At 41.4% G+C, this 16,300-nt stretch overlaps 1 protein-coding gene across 5 annotated transcripts in view; it reads left to right on the top strand.

Moving 5' to 3' along the window:
* Positions 1-16,300, top strand: part of Opcml (opioid binding protein/cell adhesion molecule like) — a 1,142,904-nt gene that overhangs the window by 1,118,616 nt on the left and 7,988 nt on the right. For 3 of the 5 annotated variants that reach the window (XM_015499063.2, XM_048796129.1, XM_015499061.2), the window contains 3 exons: positions 5,883-6,020; positions 6,438-6,558; positions 7,036-7,187. In XM_015499063.2, the coding sequence (XP_015354549.1) occupies positions 5,883-6,020; positions 6,438-6,558; positions 7,036-7,187 (411 nt within the window). The remainder of the gene's footprint in view (positions 1-5,882; positions 6,021-6,437; positions 6,559-7,035; positions 7,188-16,300) is intronic. The other 2 variants (XM_015499064.2, XM_015499062.2) reach the window with 1 other exon arrangement.

The following is a 16,300-nucleotide window of genomic DNA, read 5'->3' as shown; positions in this document are numbered from 1 at the left end:
CATGTCATTATAAGCATAGTATGCTCTTGGTGGGCACAAAGTCTTTTTTTTTTTTTTGATAGCTAGGATTGCTGGCTAGCGTTGGTACACAGTAGGCAAAGGCTATTTCCCAACATGAATAAAAAAGCTTCATTGTAGCTTATCAGGCCAGAAATAATTATGCACACAATCGCCTGTATATATAGTTCCAACTTTCCAAATTCAAGATCAACTGGGATCATATATAAGGGTCCTTTCTGTCAGGCATCAGGGAAATTCATTCTCTTATTTTCTAGAAATTCTCTCATTTGAACCAAATAGACAACTGTGGTGCCCACAATCTCTTCATTCCCTCTGGCTTCCTTCGGGCCACGTACTTCTCCCTCTCTCTTCCTCCTCCGAGTTCCCCTTCTCCGTAATTTTTCCTGTCTTTTATGCCACCTGACACTCTCAGCCCTCCTCCATGTTCTCATCTGCTGTTCACTCCAGCGCATGTTCCTCTGTGAGTCACCTCCTGACAGGTCTCATGGCAAAAGCTGTTATAGGAGCTGGCATTTAACCTCACAGAGCAGTTTCCATAGATAAAGCCACAGCTGTATGCAGCATTTATACAGAGACAGTGAATATGGGGACACCTACGGTGCAACTTTCAGTTATTTTCAAAAGAAAGGCCAGTTGAGCTTTGTCTCAAGGTGAGGATGATTATTTTGATGATGTGCATAGTCAGGTAAGGGAACAGGCCACACTCTAAATTTGTTCCCAGGAGTTTCCAGGCAGAAGAAAATATATTTTATCAGGAATGTTAATCCAAAAATGTGAAGGCTAAAATCATTGACCCATCATGTTTCCAAATCTAGGCTTCTTGGGAATTGGCTGAGAAATTAGAAGGGAAATCTGATGCAAGACTAGTGGCTAAGATGCCCCTGGCAGGGGACCCTGGGATGCACAAGAGGGGAAGCAGGTCAAGAAGCTTCTGGATTGTCCCCTGGGCTTCCTGGTAGATCTCTTTTTCTCCGATGTTTAGATTTATTCCCTCTGTATCACACCTTTCTGACCTACTCTACCTTATGTGAAAGATCTAGAAGTGACAAAGAACTGAAATATTAAACCTAATACAGAAACACACAAACTGCTTCAAGATCTGGATTCATGAGATTGCTGACCCCCCAAGGTGAAGGATCTTTTCCCTAAATCATCTCTCCACCACCCAAAGTGTCCAACACAACACCTTGCTCATAACAGGTATCAATTAAATGACTGCCGATAACCTCAGGGACAGCAAGCAAGCAAAGCAGCCTTCTCTTTCTCAAACAGTTTCTCTGTCTGCTCCTGCACTGTAAGACGGAGCAGTTCCTGACTGTGGCTGTTGCATATTCTTTGTATTCTGTGACTGTGCATCCACAAGTTTGCTCACCCTCCCCCATGCATGCATACTATATCTGAGAGGCTGACCTCCCACATCCCCTGATAAATGGCACTATTTGTATCCTTGCAGATCTTAATCTCACTTATATAATGAATTGAACTTATCTTTTTTTGAAGTGCTCTTTCCTTGGAAGGCAACAACCATCCCATCCCCCTTTTTTCCCCCTGCATTTATGCTACTCATTCAGAATAAGCTTTCTGTTGCTTTCAGTCATGGTATGTGATATGCCTGGATGCTTAGGGCAGGTTCATAATACCTCTTGGTTATTGGCTTATTATAGGACATTGCACCATAAGGAGAAACTCTGGGCAGACATGGTACACACACACACACACACATACACACACACACACTATAGTCTTGTAGCCTTTAAAATAATCCCTTTTAAATGAGTGCCCAGAATCTTCTGGTGGCTACCTGGGCCATCTTGCCTATCCCAGCTGTCATTCTCCCCATCTTCACTCCAACAAATTCTTCCTTCTCCTCCTGTCTTCTTCATCCCCTGTGATTCTCTCAGATGTTTCTCCCAGCCCTGTATATCTACCTGTAACTCCATAGTTAGCAATGAGGCTTCCTGAAAGCTAGCAAAGGGGATTCAAACACTGGTTGACTTCTACCTCCTTCTCTACAGCATGGAATCAAAATTTTATACTGCAGCTAGAACCAGAGAGGACAGAGCAGGCATTCAACTTTTTGGTTTCCTAGGTCTCCAGGCATTTAGCAACCCAGATTGGTTGTGCTTCAGATATTTTGCCAAGCATTGAAAATAGTTAAGAACATATAAGTCTCCTTTGCTGGGCCTTTTCCTATTTTCCAGGAAAGGAGTCTGTGTTTATGGGGGATTTTGTTTGTCTATTTCTAATCACAAAGAATCAATACAATGTTTATTTTCAAATGTCTTGATTCCCATCCTCAGTGTATCTTCTGAGCCCTGACCTCCTAAATTAGTGTGTCTCTTGAGATGCAAACTCCACAGGAATCTCAGTATGAGGGGTGCTCAGTGTATTTTCTTAACCAGATGCCCTTTATAGACTATATTAGTCAGCTTCCTGTTACTATGACCAATGACAAAAAAAAGGTACTCAACTTTTTAAGACAAAAAGGTTATTTTGGCTCACAATTTTTAGAGGGTCCTATCCATGATTGGTTGTCCCTGTTGTTTTTGTTCCTATGGTGAGGCAGCACATCATGGTGGAAGCATGTGACAGAGGAAGACCACTCAACTCATAGTCAGGAAACAGAAAGGGAGAGAGAGATGAAAGAGGAAAAGGGGCCAGGATCCCACTATCCTCTTTGAGGGCACATCTCTCCTGATCTCCAATCAGGTCCCACCTCTTAGAGTTTCTACCATCTCCTAAACAGCTCTAATTGGGGATCAAGCATCCACCACGTGGGCCTTTAGGTGACATTTAGGATCCAAACAACCACATAGACCTATATAATTGTGAGTGTGTGAGTAAGAGTGAACCAGTGTCCAGTCCTGTGTGCTGCCTGATGATGTCTGTGCTCAGTATGGTCTCCAGCCCAGCAGCATGAGCAGCACCTGCGCACTTGCTGGAAATGCTGAATCCCATACCCTGCTCCAGACCAACTGAATCAGAATCTAACTTCTAAAAAGTCCCTGAGGAATTTATATGCAAATTAAAATCTGAGAAGCACTTACTTTATCGGACAAACTTGACAAAATTCGTTTTCTCGCTTAATGAGGTAGTATTATCATAACGATCCCCATTTCACATGAAATGTATTTTTTTTCCTCCCTTTTTTTGCTGTCACATATCCATCCCATAAAAGCAGCATTGCGGCAAATGAAAATAAGTTCCCACATTCCAGAGAGTGGTCATGTTGTCTGGTAATTCTCCACAAAGGACCCAGGATCTGTCCTACTCATACAAATGCTCATGGCCTCTTCCTTCTTTGAAGCCACCCAGTGCCTTTATGTGAGTCAGCACTTCTCAGTTGATTTGCACACATTTCTCAGTTAATTGGCATGCATGGATGATGCTTTATCAGGAGGTTTTATCCATATGGCGAGTGTCCACTGTGCAGCATGAGTGGGTCTTTCTTGTTCTCCCCAAGGAAGGGGAAACAGTGACTCTGCCGGAGGTTCCTGCCAGGTCCTGGGCAGATAGCTCATTTGTTGGAGTAAATGCAGTGTGGTCCAGTTACTTCTAACAAATACTCTATGGTATATTTTCAAAGAATAATGGAGTCCTAGGAGGAAGAGACCAGAATTCCCATTCTGCCATTGTTATTCATTGTAGAAACAGTGAAGTGAGACTGGAAATTCATTTTGGTGTTTGATTTTATTGTTGCTTCATCCTTAAAAATGCTCACATTGATCAGCCAGCATTGTTCCAAAAGGAAAGGTAAGTTTTATCTTTGTTAGACTTCCCAAAATAAATACTCTCTGAATCCCCTTAACTCTGAGATTCTAAGAGAAAAGAAAGGGGAGGGGGGAAAGGATGAGAAGGAGCTTGCATTCCCTGATTAACCTTGAGGAGTCTGAATATGATCTAGTCTGGTAACAGAATGGCTGTTGGGGTGGAGTCCTTGAGTAGCAACACTGTCCTGAGATCTCAGCAAATGGGGCCCGCTTTCAGGTCCCTGGAGGTACCACATCCTGATGCTCTTCTGCAAAATGTTCTAAGCTCTTCTCTCACCCCTGGGATAGGTGGGGTGAGTGATAACATTCAGGGAGGCATGCCCATGCTAGGTCGGGAGTGTGGAGTTGCTCTATCCCCCTTGAGAGACACACTTCAGACACTCTTCAGCACCTGGCAGACACTCTTCGCATGGTTTCTTCCAGGTTCCCCATTGACTCTGAACATCATACCCATGTAGTTCTTGGAGCCTTGTCACCAGGTGCAGGTTCTAGAAAGGTGGTGTGACAAATTCCTTTGGGTTACTGTAATATTTCCCCATGAAATTATGTGGGATTGAACTATCAGAAAAGAACTGATGGGGGACTGTGGTCATGGCTCAGTGGTAAAGTGCTTGCCTAGCACATGTGAAGCACTGGGTTCTATCCTCAGCACCACATACAAAATAAATAAATAAATAAAAATAAAGGTATTATGTCTATCTACAACTAAAAATATATTTTTTTTAAAAAAAAAGAAAAGTACTGTTCATGGTGATGACTTCTATTTTTATATAGATAGGAGCCCTGAAAAAAAAATATTTTCCTGGTGTACCATACCTTTTAGCAATGACTTTGCCAACAACATCCAAAGACTGACATTTCATCCTAGATAGATATGATCTAAGGTAGGGGATGGAGATGGATAGTCACCAAGTGCCAAAGAGCAAATGAGCTGGGGATATGGGCACAGTGAGAGGTGGGAGGTCCTCAAAGGTTGGACTTGTAGCAGAGTCAGGGTGCCAAAGCACCTGAGTTCCAACCCCACCATTATCTCCTCTCCACAGACACCTGGGCTGGACCCAGATATGGTTGAATAAGCACCTATGGTAAGAATATAACCCTATACGGTATTGGGGAAAGTTATAAAGAGTTTCAATTGCCCTGAGCTCAAAAGGAACCAGGTATATGAGAAAGGAAGCAGGTATATGAGAAAGGAAGATGGCTGTGCCTTCTTGACCTTCCTGCTGGCTGGGTTTTCACCACAGCCAGGTGTTTCAACAGAGTTCAGAAAATTTGACACAGGGGCTCTTCTCTCACACTGAACTATAGGGAATGGGATAATCAGAAAGGGAGAGGACCCAGATTGTTACAAGAGCACGTAATGATGGATGAAAGCAAAGCAAATTTTGTAGTACTCAACTATTTTGAATCATGAGTTTCAAATTTCACAAGTGTTTGAGAAGGATAACTCCCAAATGCGTTCAAAATCAGGTATTAAAATACCTAGGCTGTTTTAGTAACCACAGATTTATCATTTGAAGCTAACTACCATTTATTTATGTTTGCAAATGCTTATTGAGAATCTAATACATAGTAGTCACATGGTGCTTTCTCATTCAGTTATTCTTCACTCTTTCTTCCTTACCGTTTTTTAAATGTTTTATTTTTTATTGGATAAATAAAAATTGTATTTATTTATTGTATACAACATGATGCTTTAAAATACATATTAATTGTAAAATGCCTCAATCAAACTAGTTATTCTCTACCTCAGTTTGAAACTAAACCAGTTGTTTTGATTTTATTTGTCTTAAAATGTAAAATATTCACTTATTTGTTCTGGAAGTAGTTAGTAGCTTTTGTTCTATATAACACATGTAAGAAAAATGTTGATATGCCTTTCTTATCAAATGTCTTTAAAAAGTTAAAGTGATTTGGCGGAAAGAACATTGATCCAAGACTCAGGCAGGGAATTTCTCTCTTCACAGTGCCCTCCCTATATCCTTGATGGGCTGTTCAAACCCACTGGTCACGACCATAACTATTCTATCTACTGTGGCGCTGTTCCTGGTTTAACCGTCTCTCTATTGTTTTCTATCTCTTTCTCCCCAGAAGGCCAGGGCTTTGTGAGTGAGGATGAGTACCTGGAGATCTCTGACATTAAGCGGGACCAGTCTGGGGAGTATGAATGCAGCGCCTTGAATGATGTTGCCGCACCCGATGTGCGGAGAGTAAAAATCACTGTAAACTGTGAGTTGACCGGCCGTCCGAGAATTCTGGGGGAGAAGAGGGAATAGAGATGAGGGGAGAAGAGGGAATGGCAGTACCATTTGCTGAGAGACCCACATTCAAGTGGCTGCCATCAGGAAGATTCTTTACAGATGGCTTTGTCCCATTCTTGCCTCCATTGCCGTCTGTCCATGGAGTCTTCCTGAGACCCTCAGAGCTCTCAGCCAGTGGAGACAACTGCTAATTTAGACTTGGTCTGAAGGCCAGAAGAAGATGCTGTTGTCATCACAGTGTCTTACAGGGAGTTCTTTCTCTGTTATTTTACTGGGAAGGAATTGTGTCACCAGACACAGCAAATGGCTGGACATGCCTCTCATCTTTCACTGGAATCACTCTGTATGGTTTTGTTGTTTGTTTCCTTGTTTATTTTGTCCACAGACCCTCCCTATATCTCAAAAGCCAAGAATACTGGTGTTTCGGTTGGCCAGAAGGGTATCCTGAGCTGTGAAGCCTCTGCGGTCCCGATGGCTGAATTCCAGTGGTTCAAGGAAGACACCAGGTACCTCTGAACTAGGGCAGCTCTGAAGCAGAGCTGATGGACCATTCCTCACATGGAAGGAAGATGATAAAGTACAGGAGAAAGATAAGGCAAAATCAAAATGTGTTACAGCCTCCTTAGTGACAGAGTCTCGGTTTAGAACTAGGAGAATAAAAATGAAGTAAGCTGGAAAGAGACAAAATGAACTGATCTCATTTCAGAATCTGAGATGAGTTTTAGATGTGGTAGTCTCTGATGACTAGAAATCAAAACATTTTGAGTGTTGAGTGTGCTTATCCTTTCATTTTTCCTCTTGATGGAGTCTGTGGTACTTAGGGTTTGAGTTGGAGGGACTGAGTTACTTAAAGAAAAGGGTTTGGGGAAAGAAAGCCTCTTTACAGAATTTATCTATGAGGTCTTTGCATTCTCTCAGTGCCCACTGTCTGCTGTTTCCTTCCTTTGGTGGGACCAGACCAACAGTACCTTCTCTTATTTCAGATTAGCCACGGGCCTGGATGGAGTGAGGATTGAGAACAAAGGCCGCATATCTACTCTGACTTTCTTCAATGTCTCAGAGAAAGATTATGGAAACTATACTTGTGTTGCCACAAACAAGCTTGGGAATACCAATGCCAGCATCACATTGTATGGTGAGTGCAGAACGCCTGGATGCAGTGGGCTCAGCCACATGGGGGAGCTCCAGGGACCCAGGAGGGAGGACAACATGATCTGCTTGGCTTGTGTCCATCCATACTATTCAAATCACCACCCTTAGCTAAAAACTCCTTCTCCCTGTCATTTCCCTGGCATGTGATACAGTGATGTTTGCAAAGTGATTCATTCTCCTGATCATTGAAAGGCAGTTTGTTCCTTTTAAAAGGACTAAACCAAATTTCGAATCCATTTGAATGTGGAACCCATAAAGAAGACAACCACAGACAGTTCAACTGTACTACCTTGTTAAGTTCTGCATGGACAAACCAGATGTGATTTTAAGATCCAATACCTTCTACAATAAAATTCTGTGATTCTGGAGTTTTCATTTATGGTGTTAAACTAAGTCAACTGCTGCCATCTTGATTCTCATGTTGATTGCTGTGCCATATTCTCATTGACTGAGATGAATGGAGCAGAGGTCTGAGTCCTCACCAGATGACTGCTCTATTCACAACTCCAGCATGAGGCCCTCCTCTGAAGTCGTTTCTCCCATAGGACAGAAGTACTTCAGAGGAACTAGGTCTCAGGAGCCATGACCGGCCTCCTAGAAGCCCTTTCCTTTCTTCACTTCATATTCCCACCCTGCTGTGTGCATATTCTTGTCCGACATTTCACACCATGGGCCAGGGCCAGCTTATTTGTGTGTGTGTGTGTGTGTGTGGTTTTTTTTTCCTTTTTTTAATTTTTTTTTTACTTGTGTATGTATGTGTTTATTTGCTGTGGTTTAGTTAGAGGGAAGCATCCAGTAAGTAGGATGAGGAGGGATCCATATTTCCATGTGCATCTCAGACCCTGAACAAGCTTTCAGCATTGAGATGAACTAAACTTTGTCCACCAACCATCTGAAATGTGTGATCTATGTCTTTGTTTTCTCTCTGCATTGTGTGTGCATTGTGCTGTGTGTGTCTTAGAAATAAGCCCCTCATCAGCAGTGGCAGGTGGGTACAGCATGTTCCTTCCTTCCTCTGCCTGCCTGAATGCTTATGCTTTTGTATATAAGCCTTCTTCAAAGATAGGCTTGCCTGCTCCCCATCCCTGATGTACTTCTCCATAGTGGATAGACTTCAAGGGGTATGGTTTGCACAGTTTAGATAACAAGCATGTAGAATATGATGGCTTTCACAAACACACACACACACACACACACACACACACAGCTATAGAATATCATTATAAATCTCAGGGGAAGTGGTTTCAGCCCCCAAATAATAAACTTCTACTTGGTTGCCTCTAACAAGAAGGAGTATTTCTGCATACAGAAGTATCAAGAGGAACCCAGCCAAATGGATTATTAGATGACTGTCTTTAAGGAGAAGTCACCCTAGTATGAATGTTTCATTCTTTTAGCCCAAAGCAAAGAGTGATACTGACTTAGTTATAAAGTTTTATTTTAAAATAGAAGTATATGAATATTATACCTACTATTTGCCAAATATTTGCTAGTTTTTAGGCATCAAGCCAGTAGCATAAAACAGGTTATTAACACCATTTTACAGATAAGCAAAAGGAGGACCAAAGAGGTTGTGTGACACTAAAGACTGAAGCATGTAGCTAATGAATAGGCACAAAATCAGATATAAAACTCGACTCCTTTATTAAGTACTTGAGTATTTACCCAGCAATGATAACTGGGGGGAGAGACAAACACACACACACACACACACACACACACACACATACACGTTCACACACACACACAACACACACCCATTGTATATTTGGAAAAGGCAGCAGTTAGTGCCGAGCTCTTCTTCCAGAGATGGAAAACTCAAAGCCCTACTTTTCTAAGTAGGGCTTATCACTTGGAAAGTGATAACATTTGAATTTTAGAGACCTAAAATCAGCTCTGCAACTGTCACTTCTCACAACTCTGTATCCAGGGCAATCACAGACTAACATAGCCTGTCACACCTTAATTACCTTAACTGTACATCCCTTAGTCTTGAGGACACTGCAGGTAAAGAGCAGAATTAGGGTGCTGTCCTGCCTGTGACTTCACTTATGTCTTCAGTTCATAAGGGTGTCAGTAGCAGGGAAAACAGACAATGGAAAGGCCTAGGACCGACAACCAGATGACTTGAATTCTCGTCTCTCTCTGCTGTTAAGGAAAGAGATGTGTCATAACAGATAACAATAGCCAATGTATACTAAGACCATATGAATCTTCTCAGGTTGCTGTAATAAAATGACACAGATTGGGTGACTTAAATTACAGACCACTTTTTTTTTTTTTTAATAATTCTAGAGGCTAGAAATCCAAGGTGTGAGTTCGGTCAGTTCCATTTGAGTAAGGGCTTGCTTCATGGCTTGTCACCTGTTGCTGTTTCCTTATGTAGCCTTTCTGCTGAGTTTTTATGAGGGAACAGGAGTGGAGAGAAACTTACTAGTGTCTTTTCTTATAAGGATACTAATAGTATTGGATCAGGGTTTTTCCAATGACTTCACTTAACCTAAAATACCTCCTTATATGCTCCATCTCCTAATACAATCACACTGAGTGTTAGAGGTTCAACCTAAGAATTCTGGAGGGATGGATGAAATTCAGTTTGTAGCAAAGACATAGATTTCCATCTCAGTTCAGCCACAAGTCAGTTGCATACTTGATGAAGATTTCTTACCTCATATACCATTCTTACCTCATATACCATGGGGATTTTAATGCTTGCTTTAAAAGGCTGGTGAGGTGGGTAAATGAGGGCACCCCACAATAGGTTTAGGTGTGTGACTTTGACAGCACACAAAGACGGTAGGTCTCAGTTTGTAGAGCTGAAACTGGGATGATGCTCTCTTGGCCTGCTTATAAAAGAGTGTCACTATGAAATGTCAGTAGGATAATACTCATAATATGTGGCCAACTGAAAACTCTTGCATACCTGCTAGGTACTGTGAATCCCCCTGGTATGTGCCTCTCTGTCATGGCCCATGCTATCACTGCTTCCATTCCTGTACCTGCTTTCCTTTCTTCCATCTCCTTTGACCTTCAATTACAGCACACTCCAGTCCCTAATGTTCACTCTGTCTCACTTCACCTGATAGGATCCACTTACCTGTCATCACCTATTCCTGAGGAAAGCCTTCCCTGACCTTTCTTAAATCAGTTTCCCCCACTGTACACACTCCCATACTTTGTTTCTGCCTGCTGTACTCACTGTGTGTTGGTTAGCCTTCTTTGACAAATATATACTCAGTCCCTGTCATGAGCAGGTCACTGTTTATGATATACAGTAGAGATATGACAGATAGGCTCCTTGTTTCTGGGGCATAATCCTCTCCTTGAACTTTTGCTTTTGTTTTAACTATTGTATTCAATTAAAGTCCTTCTTCCCATTTAGCTTATAAGCTTCATGAACTAGGGACCATATCTGGCTTGATCCCTAGAATCCAACACAGAGACCCACACACAGTAACTGGTCAAGAAAATTTTGTGACTGACAGAATGCTTGAATATGCTAAAATAAAAAAGTTGTGCTCCTGATGCCCAAAGTTCAGTGGCCAGGAATGAAATGTGACAGGATGCTATAGGGAAATAGTTCTCAGAGAGTCTTTAAGATCAGGCTCTGCTGTTTGCTGGCTGAGTGACTTGAAGAAAGTCAGTCTCAGATGGCCTGGTATTTTCATCAGTAAAAGCCTTCTGTGTAAAATGTCTTCTGTGGAACTCACACATACTAATTCTCTAATGCTAGGATTGAGTAGCAATAGATGCAGCACAATATCAGAGTAATAGTGTCCAGCCAGCCCACCTTTCTGCTGACCATGATTGTTCATCCTAGTGCTCAGTGCCTCATAATTACAGCTAATGATAGCCACAAACTACTTACTATGTATAGCACCACTGAACTAACTATTTTACATGGTTTGTCTCCCTGAATGAGTCTATAAATACCATATTTATCCAGATTTTGTACACAGGAAATTGAGAGGTGAGGCAGATAACTCAATCTCACTGATTTATAAGCACATGAGCTGTGATTTGCAACCATACACTCTAATTTCAGTACCTGAGGGCTTTACTACACTTCCAAACTAATTGTTAACGCTTGGCAACCCATCATGGATATGGTAGATGATCTGGATGGAACCCCATACAAATAAGCCATTTGCTTGGATTCTACTCTTGTGCAAAATTCTCCCTTCTCTTATCTACTCATTCTGCTAAAAGACAAATTTTACATTTAAAATTCATATGTTCATACTATCTAAACACACACACTATCCCCAGGTATTCATTTGTATTTACCTCACAATCTGTAAGTCCATATTTTGAGAAGCCCCTTGAACTATGTCCCTATAGGTTCCAGCAAAACATGCTTCCCTCATACATACCCTTTGTATATTTCTGCACCTACATGCAAAGAAAAAATAAAAATAGGACAAAAGCAATTTCAAAGGAACAAAAAATATAGAAGATTATGGCAACAATGGGTGGGTGAATGGGTTGAAACAGGAAATGATTAGGAAAAGTGAATAGCAACACAGCATGTGGGTGATCACCAAAAATCAGCCAGTGGTTGACATCTGCATGAAGCACTTCTTCCTCATCACACCAATTACTACCTGGCACAGAGCCACAGAGACAGGACTGTTGCCCAGGTAGAATTCAGCTCAAGTATCGAACTAGACACCCACTTCCCTCAGCCCCAGGCAACCAAAGTTTGTGCAAAGGCAACAGAATGCAGAGAAAAGTCCAGCTTCTATAGAGATAAGGACTGAATTATGGTCTGACTCTGGTAGACAAGCCTTCACACTGTTTGTTTCTCAGTTGTTTTTGAAATACAAGAAAAGAACAAGAACACCCAATTTACCTTTAGGTTTCTAGATGTCTTCCCTGAATTGAGAAGAACTGAGGATGCAGGATGAGGGACAGACCTCCATAGCTGCGATCCATAACCTTGGAGATGGTGGCATGCCCCCTGTGCTCTTGAAAAGGAGCTTGCTCCAAGTGTTCCTTAGCTTTATTGAGTGGGTTCAGCCATTGTCGGCCCACCTAGAGCCCTGGCACCTTAAAGTCTTGCCAGAACTATGTGCTTACCACTCTGTTTCTTTCCCTCAACATGCCAACTCACTTTGCTTCCTCTGGGCCTTGAGCAAGAGGCCCAATCCCTCTGTCCTTGGAGTGCACAGAAGGAAGACACTGGACTTGATTACATTGGCACTGCAGAGAGTGCGATGTGCTTAATGAGGCATATAAACGCCTGGATTACTGGAACTGGCAGGGGAGAGGGACAGAGAATGCACACAAAGCCAAAAAGGAGGGGGGATACTGCAGAGAATAACAGATTTCTCACATTTTATCTGTGAAATTTGAGCAACACAAATTAGTTACATTAAGAGTTAAGTATCAGGCACAGGGACAACTCATAGGAATCTTGTCACTGTAAATGCGCATGGCAAAATACTCCAGTTAAAGCAACATCTGGGCTCTGGGTTTTTCCTCAGGCAAAGCTTCAGTGCCCTTGGAGCAGCTATGCCTACAGTCTAACTAAGCAGCTCCTGAAAGACTAAGGGCAGAATCTCTATTTTTCTTTGCTAATAGCTGTTCTTCCAGAATAAATATGCATATCAGGTTGTATCTCCAAACTGAATTTTCAACTAGAGTCCTTTCCAAGTCCACCCCACTAATAATTGTGGGCTGAGCCTTAGCATCTCTGCCTTTGTACACTCCTCTCACCCCACACATACTCCTGCTTCCGTCTTCTCCTTCCTTTCCTTTAAGGTGTCCTGACCGCTACACATTTCCCCAGGTGTTTCCAGGAGGAATGCAAAGAGTGGGCATGAAGACTCCAAACTTCTCTTTAGCATGCCCTCTCAGAAAAGGAAATCACCACATCAGCATTTGCAATTACCACTTTCTCAAGCTCCATTCACCTCAGGCTACCATGGTCTCTCTCCCTCCCAACACCCACTTTCTGTCGGTTCTAGACCCTGGTGACCTCTAATTCCCCATTTCTGGCATTTCTGATATAAACAGGAGGTGACTTCCTTGGTGTCCCATAAGTCAGTACAGGGGAGGATTACAGTGAGAGTTGAAGGAATCTTCCACATCTTCAAGCATCTTAAGAGAATCATTTCTTAGCCTACATAGGACTTACTCTGGATGCTTTAAAAAAAAAAAAAAGAGTGTGAGCCTTGTCCTGGAACCATCTAATCAAAATCTTTCTGAATGTCCCTGAGAATGTGCTTTTAAAGCAAACTCTCCAAGGGAATTTTAGGCACATAGAAGATTGGTAGCCTTTCAGAAGTAGTCAAATGACTTCCAAATCTGTATCTTTAGCACTCTCCGGAATGCTGAGTGACAGACCACTGTCCCTGCCAGAATCTTCCTTGGAAATTTCAAATCCAGTCCTTCTCCCCAAGGGACCCTTCTCTTCAGCATTTGACTTGCTTTGTACCTACATACATTTCCTAGAACCCTTACCATCATTTCTTACTTCCTCTCACTCTGTGAGCCAATGAGTCCTAACAAGTAGATCTCAATCTTGCATCCGACTTCCCACTCCCCATTCTCATCTGAACAATTACAATATGCTCTCATGGGTCCTCTCATCTTTGGTAATTCCTCTTCAATCTGTTTGCCCCAGTAGGGCCAAGCATCCTTTCCAAACCTCAGAATGAACCTTGTCATTTACCTGGCTGAAAACTCTTTCCTACCAAAGAAGCATGACATTAAGACTGTATGCAATCTCAGATTTACCTACCGTATAGCTTCAAGCACCCTCTAGGCTGGGCTATACCCCAGGTCATCACAATGAACCTTTCATGAATCTGCTTTCACTCTGAATTCAACCATCAATTTATTCATCTGGTCAAAAAATATTTATTTAGTGCCTACTTTATGCCAGTAATCATATTTAGGATGGAGGATCAGGAGGAACAGAGTTTCTGACCTTTCATAAACAAAGAAACAAACCATTATCATAGAATATGATAGGTGCTATGCTAAAGGAATGAAGAAATAGTTTCCATCTATTAACTGTCAGCCACACACACCTTCAGATACTTAAGAATTCCTTGAGATAGCACTGTTATTCTTTCTATTTCACAGGGGCCTAGAGCTTAGAGAATTCAAATGATGCAACAGAATTTCCCCAACATAGGAATTTTACCACAGGAGTGTCAACACCAGGTTTTGGAGTCTGACTTTATTCCCACCTTTCATTCAAACCTATATATACTCTATCTCTTCCCGTGTGTTAAAGGGTAACACATACAGGTTTTGTCCTCTTCTCTGCCTGATAAAATCATATTTATCCTTCAAGACTCAACTCTATGGCAGTTCATTTGTAGAGCGTTTCTGAGCTCCACTGAAGAATAAATCCTTCATCTCTTGGGCTCTTGTGGTGCTTTGCCCTCCGGCTTATATTTTGTTTGTATTTGTTTCTGCATTTACAGGATGCAGCACTGTATCTTGCAATGGTTGTTGCCCAGTCAATGATTGTGGAATTAATAAATAAATCTCCCAGTCAATAGGGACATCAGTCACAGCCTCCATATATTTGAAACTCTTCACTAACCAAAGAAAGGCCAAATACTCTAAAGGACTTGTAGTTCTCTCCCCTCAGGGAAGCCACATCACTATTTCTCTTACTTTACTTGCATTCCAACCTCCAATTGGCCCAATTCTAATTTTAATTTAGGGGTCCCCTCCCAAGCCTGCTTTGCGAGGGAAACTCTATCAAACATTTCAGTTCACTGTTTAAGAAGGCACTCTTGCAGAAACATCAAATGCTGCACCTATTTGTCCATTTCCTGCTGATAAATATACATGATTTTTATTTTTCAAATTGACAATTTAAATCCAGGTGGGAGAGAATGAGTCAGAGAGAAATACCATTGCTTTTGGCTGATGACAGAAGTGTAATCATTTGTATTTTCCCCAACCTGCAAGATGTCAACATATTAGGGGAAAAAATGCAGACATTTCACATTTCATTCCTGATGAGGTTCCTTGTCATCGCCTTGCACCCCCACCCTCCTCCATGTGAATCATTGACATCTGGCTATTAGCCTAAGCATTTAGACTTTCACACTGAGCATTCAGTGTGTGCTGATGTCAGCACAGACACACAGCTTAGACAAAGTCTTGTCTCCTTCAGGTTTGTGATGAGCTTACAGATTTGAATTAACTTCTGGTATTAACTTGCTAAGCTTTTGTCTTTTCGATGAACAGAAAACAGGGAGTGTGAGAGGAGAGGAAAACGAAGATGGCTGCCTTCTTCCCTCCTGATCCATGCATTTTCCTTGCGCTGCAAAGCCCGGTTAATCTTACTTGTAAAACAACACAGTGCCACATTTTTCTCTGTAATTAAAGACAATGGAGGGAAAGTTCCCTTTCAAGGGAAATGAGGAGCCTTCATCTGCCCAGCACTGCTGAAAATAGGTTTCTGTTTCACCAACAAGTGTAACACACACATCCTCTAATTAGATTTCCTTGCTCCTCTTTTAATCACCGAGAACATCATTATCCTTTTGGTTCCTCATTAGGAAGGTCACACAGTTCATAATTATACTTATAAAACCCATCCAAATTTCATAGCAAAACTGTATCTTCTTAGACTTCAGATATTCCATTGATCTCACTGTGCTATCAACAAGTTCAACTTGCCTGTGAGTTTCTTTTTTTCTTTCTATTTTTTTAAATGTGCTCACTCTCCCACCTGCCACTTTAGTAAAATTACTGCTACTTGGTCTGCTGCTGCTGTTGAAGAAGAAAGTGCTATATTTATAGTACGATCCAGAACAGAAAAATAAAGACACATTCTAATACATTCATTCCTTATAATGTACACTACATTTTTAAACTTCAGAATTTCTTAAAAGGTAGGATCTCATTAGGAAGTTTATATGTTTGTGTGTGTGTGTGTGTGTGTGTGTGTATATATATATATATATATATATATATTTACATATATATTACATATATACATATATATATATATATTTACATATATATTACATATATACATATATATATATATATACATATATACACATGTGTGTGTGTGTGTGTGTGTGTGTATATATATATATATATATATATATATATATA

Source organism: Marmota marmota, unplaced genomic scaffold, assembly GCF_001458135.2.
Source record: "Marmota marmota marmota unplaced genomic scaffold, marMar, whole genome shotgun sequence".
Taxonomy (NCBI): Eukaryota; Metazoa; Chordata; class Mammalia; order Rodentia; family Sciuridae; genus Marmota; species Marmota marmota.
This window is presented reverse-complemented; position numbering and strand designations above follow the sequence as displayed.